At 35.9% G+C, this 6000-nt stretch overlaps 1 protein-coding gene across 2 annotated transcripts in view; it reads left to right on the top strand.

The window, feature by feature from the left end:
- Positions 1–856: 856 nt before the first annotated feature.
- Positions 857–6000, top strand: part of dscamb (Down syndrome cell adhesion molecule b) — a 264610-nt gene continuing 259466 nt past the window's right edge. For both annotated transcript variants that reach the window (XM_051678499.1, XM_051678498.1), the window contains exon 1: positions 857–1127. In XM_051678499.1, coding sequence (XP_051534459.1) covers positions 1085–1127 — 43 coding nt within the window. In that variant the 5' untranslated portion in view covers positions 857–1084. The remainder of the gene's footprint in view (positions 1128–6000) is intronic.

The raw sequence follows: 6000 nt of genomic DNA, 5'->3' as shown, positions 1-6000 counted from the left end.
TCAGTTTTCTAATATTAGTTTCATAAATGTACAACATTTTAGAAGCTATTAAATATCAGATCAAATGACCTGTGCAGTAGGGACAAACAGCTGTTTAGGAAAGTGCTGTGGTAGTTTTTGTTGCTATTTAGTTTTTTGGGCGAAAATAATGGTCCTTTAGCCCCATTGCCCATCATAGAAAAGTTGTCCACAAAAACCTAAATTGAAGGCGTTTATTACATATAAAGTCCTCAGTAATGTGGCGCTCCAGTAAGGACGCACCTGAAATAGGTGTGTCCCTATCCATCCGCCATCAGGGGAGTGTCTCTGCTCCTTTAAGGCAGTGGGCGGTGAGCTGGGCTGTGGAGGTGGGGGGGTATTTTCTAATGCTCTGAGGCAGAGAGGGTTAGCAGCACACGAACCAATGCGATTAAAGCGCCACGCAGGAGGAAGATGCGCTTGCTTGCAGCCTGCTGGACGGCGAGTGGTGCTGAAGAAGATGGTCTGACTCTGGGATCTCACCTTTATTCCTGCCGCTTCAGCTTCTCCGGACTTTTTTTTCCCATTCCCATTTCTGACTCAACATTTATGATTTTCTCTCCCCTATTTAGTTATTTTTCTTCCCTTTATTTATTTTCTTTCTTTTTATTTATTTATTTATTTATTTATTTATTTTAAATAGCAACTTGTTCCCCCTTGGTTTAAATGACACATGTGAAAGGCACCGTTGCTTTTGCTTGGAAAGTTTTCGTTCTTCTCCTTCGCATCAGTACCTGCTCTGATGAATGCCGCGCCTGACTCAGCATCGCACCTGCATCCAGCATCCACCCTGAAGCACAGCAGCATCCGGAGAGCATCCGAGCTTTAACCAAGACAATCACACCAGAACAGCCGCACATCCTTCATGCGCAACGACCAGGCGCAAAAGCGCACAGCTAATACGCACGGTGGAGATACTCTCAAGTCAAGGCACACAAAAGCCGGACTGGGAATACTTTTCACCTTACCGTTGGTACACTGAGTCGTGCATCAGGAAAAAGGCAGTGGACAAAGTGTGCGGAGTGAAACGAGGAAAATCTAGCTTGGGGATTGAACGGAGCGGGGCATGTGGATATTGGCATTTCTCTTTCTCCAGAGCATTCTGAATGGTAAGTCTTCATTTTTTTCCGCCACTTATTTCAAAGTTCGTTTACCCTTTATTACGGCATTCTGGAAAATATGTCCAGCAAATAGGGCTGTCTGCTAATTAATTTTAACGGTGTCATGGGTGGTCATCTTGCTGGGAGAGTTTCCCCATCTAATCATTTATTACACCACATTATTAGTCACATTATGGCATTTATAATGCCAGCTCTAAGCACTGCATACTGAAAAAGCTCCATATACAGTAATTATCTGTATGTACACACACGGGCCTCCAGCAGGTATTGCACAGGTTTCTTGTCGTTTGTTTTACGCATGGCGAGATGTTAATGAATGTGACCTCTTGTTTATCACTCTGAGTGTTTTGGAAGCGAATCATCCATGCATTTTCAGTTTTGCATTTCAAAATGAAAAGGTCTTATTTTTTTTTTTTTTTTTTTTTTTTTTTTGCATTTGGTATATCTTACAGTGACTGACGTATTTTTATCATAGTTGTGCGAGTTGCGCCCTCCTCTATCCCTTCGACTGTTTCATATAAACTGATTTAATTAAATTGAATTTAATTGTGGACAGCAATATTTTGTTTAGTTGGTAAAGACTGTTCATTTAAGAAAAATATATTTAAAATACATTAATGGACAGTGTTTAATTAATTTAGCATATATGCATACTCATTTGCTGGCATGCAATTGACACTGTGGCTATTTAAACATTTCAGCTATGCCCGTCAAATAAAGTAATTTCGTTTAGTCATTTTTGAGACCCCTGCTGTGCACTTGAGCTTCCCAGTGGGTGGATGGTAGAGAGAAAGAGAGAGAAAAAATATTTATTTTCTATGATTTAATCACTTTCAAATGTTAACTGAAGGGTCATAAAAAACACCATACATTTTTAATTATACAATATATTATATGGTTTACTAAGAGTTTTTAAAGACAGACTATGTGTTTAAATAGCTTGAAAAATTATACTCTCTTATATGTTTCATATACCAATTAAATAGTCACATAAAAAAGGGTCTTAAAGACAAATGCAGGGCAGTAAATGATAAATACTATCCAACGCCTTAATAGCTATATGTGTGCATGTGTGTGCTTAAGGGACTGTGCCTGCATGAATGCATGTGTGTGCAGTGAGACATTTAAAGCTATCTTTCTGTTTTATTTTAGGCTGATTGTGTATTAAGCATCATTTTTGTATATATCCTCTCTTCTTGTCATAGTGCATTATTGCACCAATGTAAAATAGTCAGATTCAACCTAGTGGCGGAGAGATGGTCAGTAGGTGAAAACATGGAAGGGTGTGTACGGAAGGAGGGAAATTTGGTATGGAAGAAAAACAGAATGAAGGGAGAATGATCTCCACGAAAAATTGCAGACAGACAGAGAGGCAGGCGTTGCTGAGGGAAGGTAACTGCATGATGTAAAAGAAGCTAGTAAAAACACGGTTTAAGGATTTGATGCGAAATGGAATTTAGGCAAACGCTGGCATGGAGTCCTGAGTGTGAAGCTTTGAATGGCATTCATTTTGAGGTGGTGAGGATGTTACGAAAGCTCTACCTCAGAAAACAACGGAACATAATCCTCCTCTTCAGAGGAGGGAGATAAACATACCCCTGCTCTTGCTGTTTGAGCACCAAACATTGAACATCTGCATCTCTCACTTAGGGTGAATATGAAATAAAAAATATTGAGATGTATTTTGTAATAACTTTGAATTGAAATTGCGCCACCCTGCCTCAGCAGAAACTCATAAAAGAACAGTAAGAACTCATCAGTCACCATCGCCCAGCACAGCACACTGAAATGAAACACAAGCTTTCCTGCTTTTTCTGGGTTTGCTGTGGCTTTTGCTTTATCATATTCATATAAAATCTATGTGCAGTGCTCTTTACAAATCTAAATGTGCTTAAAAAGTTATGTTCATAAAAGTAAGATTTTTCCATTCCGTTTTGTATGATAAACACCCTTCCTATTCTAAGTGGCCCATTTCCTTCTGTTAAAGGAACTGCATTCTAGAAAATTCTAGCTCTCTAGAAGGTTTATCACATGCTGCTTGATCTGTCACTATGGAAACCTCTATTATGAGAGCCATAGTCGGATGTTTTATCAAATAAGGCTGTTGTTTGAATGCATGACCCTGACGTCCAATAAAAGGGCACAGATTGAACAGGTATCTACCTGGTTTGAGTGTGGTTTTGTTAGCATTTTATTGTGTGTTATAGTGTGTTTATGCACCATTATCAATTAGTTTAGATAAAAAATTCTCAATTGCCTACCAAGGCCTAATTTTTCTGAATCTAAAAATATTTTTTTAAAAACATTTTGTAAAATGTAGTTTAATCATTTTTGTCTAACCCATGTTGATTTGTTGCTGTAATAAAAATAAAGAAAGCCTACAACTGTTATTTGTGGATAGTTGACCTAAAAATTATAAACAGTTTAAACAATTGTTTGCAGTATGACATGCAATACTTGTATAATTATTATACTGTATATGCAGTTTTGACCTCAGATTAATGACAGAGACTGCATGGAATATTCCTATGCTACTTCAAAATGGTTTGATTTACAGTAACTAGACAATTTTAACCTAAAATCCCAATGATAAATATAAAAAAAGTAAAGGACATGTTATATGGCAACTACGTTGCTCATGACAGCCATGTTGTGAAAAGAAATGCACTCAGTATATTACCATGTACATCTTATTTCAGCTGTTTTTGCACCTTGATTTGAGGCAAACAGGTTCTTGCTCAGATTTTCTATGCGATTAGCTTCAACAACAAGGTGCTCAGGATGTGGGACGTAACTGCCTCAGATCTGTGGCTCGAACGTTTTAGTCTGCCACTTGTTGTCCACAAAAACACATGCAATCACATGCAGGCACAACAGATTAGAATCTTAGCCATCTAAATCTCGTATAAAAACATATGCTGCTGTTATTAGAGATTATGGAACAGCACACAGCAACTGGGCTTGTAATCAAGTAATCAATATTCTATCATCCATAATAATGACTATTGCACATTTAACTGGGATTTCTTGAAGAGTCTAAGGAGGAACATGAGGAATGATTTGACTACATTTGGCTGTGAGGAGTTGTGTTTGGTGGTAGGTAATCTATTGGGGGCAATTAAGGCAGTGTGCTGATTAGGGGCCCATCTGTTCAAGTTTTTTAGATACTCCGGTAAGACCTGTGCCCTGTAATCCTCTATTACCTATTTAAAGAGTCTATGTTAACCCAACCATCCCCCCATCCTCAAGTGCAAATCATCCTCAAATACAAATAGAGTGTACTCACTTGACTGTATACCATGCTCACTTACTCACTTACAGCAATCAATAAAATAGTGTATTTCTATTAAAATGGGCTGTACTGCTATACTCTACATATTTTGTGGAAGGAATGTCAGATTTGTGTGGTTGTGAAAGGTTCTTATAGTGAAGAGTGGACAACCAAATTTAAAGGTCATTTTGAGGACATGGTGGTATGGCATTTCATTCATTAGGTATGATTTGTAGTTTACTGTGCTATATCTCCAACATGATTTATTATTTAATTAATTGTAATTCTTGCTGATATAGCTGGAGACAGCTACTATATATATATACTGCTTGCCAAAAGTTTGAAATAATGTACAGATTTTGCTGTTTTGGAAGGAAATTGGTACTTTAATTCACCAAAGTGACATTCAATTGATCACAAAGTATAGTCCAGACATTACTGATGTAAAAAACAGCACCATCACTATTTGAAAAGAGAGAACTGTTTGAGGTAGTTTTAGAAGCTCTGAATTTTTTTTTTTCAAATTGTAATAGTCATTTTTCACGTTATTAATGTCCTGACTATACATTGTGATCAGTTGAATGCCACTTTGGTGAATAAAAGTACCAATTTATTTCCAGAAGAGCAAAATCTGTACATTATTCCAAACTTTTGGCCACGTGGTGTTGGAATAATGGACAGATTTACATACTATATATATATATATATATATATATATATATATATATATATATATATATATAGAGTATGTGTGTGTGTGTGTGTGTGTGTGTGTGTTTGTGTATATTTCAAATATATGCACATGTATAGAGTCCGTCTTGGTTGTTTTAATGATAATTTATTAAAATGTATTGATTATTACAATGGCTGAAAAATTCAGTTTTGAAATTGATCAGTGTTCATTGTAATCTGATTACAAAGTTATTAGTTACTGTAATATAATTAGTTTATTAGTTTTAGTCAAAAAGTACATTACATTTTAGGTTCTAGTAACCACATTACAGTTACTGACTTTCAGTTAAGTTACGTTATTACTTTTAAGTACATTACTTGGGTTAAACATATCTAAAATAGTATTGTTTAATTTAATTTAGAATTTAACACATGAAATATGTTCATATGTATGTCTTTTTGTATTTGTGTGACAGCAGAAAGGCCTTCTCAATGAAGAATTTTGAATTAATGTGAAGTGTTTTAGAAAGTAACTTAAAAGTAAAGTAATTTGTAAGTTGATTACTTTTCGTTAAAGTTATCAGTAAAGTCATCTAATTATAAATGTATAGACGTTATCAGTAATTTGTATGGATGAATTTTTTGAGTAAACTTCTCAACACTGGAAAATTATATTCATTTCATTTTCAATGCATATAAATATTTTCTCGAACACTGTAAATACTGTTTGTTCAAGCATCCCAACCAAACAGACACAGCAACATGGGCTCAACCAATGGTGTGAGTTGAGGGCGGGACTATTCGTTTATAAGACCAATGGCAGTTGGTGGATTGTTGGGAAAACCTGTCTAAAAACAATCATTATTTAACATTTCAGCTTTAAATTAGATTTTTTTTTTTTTTATTGCAAAAAGTTGT

The sequence above is a fragment of the Myxocyprinus asiaticus genome, chromosome 39 (genome assembly GCF_019703515.2).
Source record: "Myxocyprinus asiaticus isolate MX2 ecotype Aquarium Trade chromosome 39, UBuf_Myxa_2, whole genome shotgun sequence".
NCBI lineage: Eukaryota > Metazoa > Chordata > Actinopteri > Cypriniformes > Catostomidae > Myxocyprinus > Myxocyprinus asiaticus.
The sequence above is the reverse complement of the archived record's forward strand: the minus strand, read 5'-3'. Positions and strand labels throughout refer to the sequence as shown.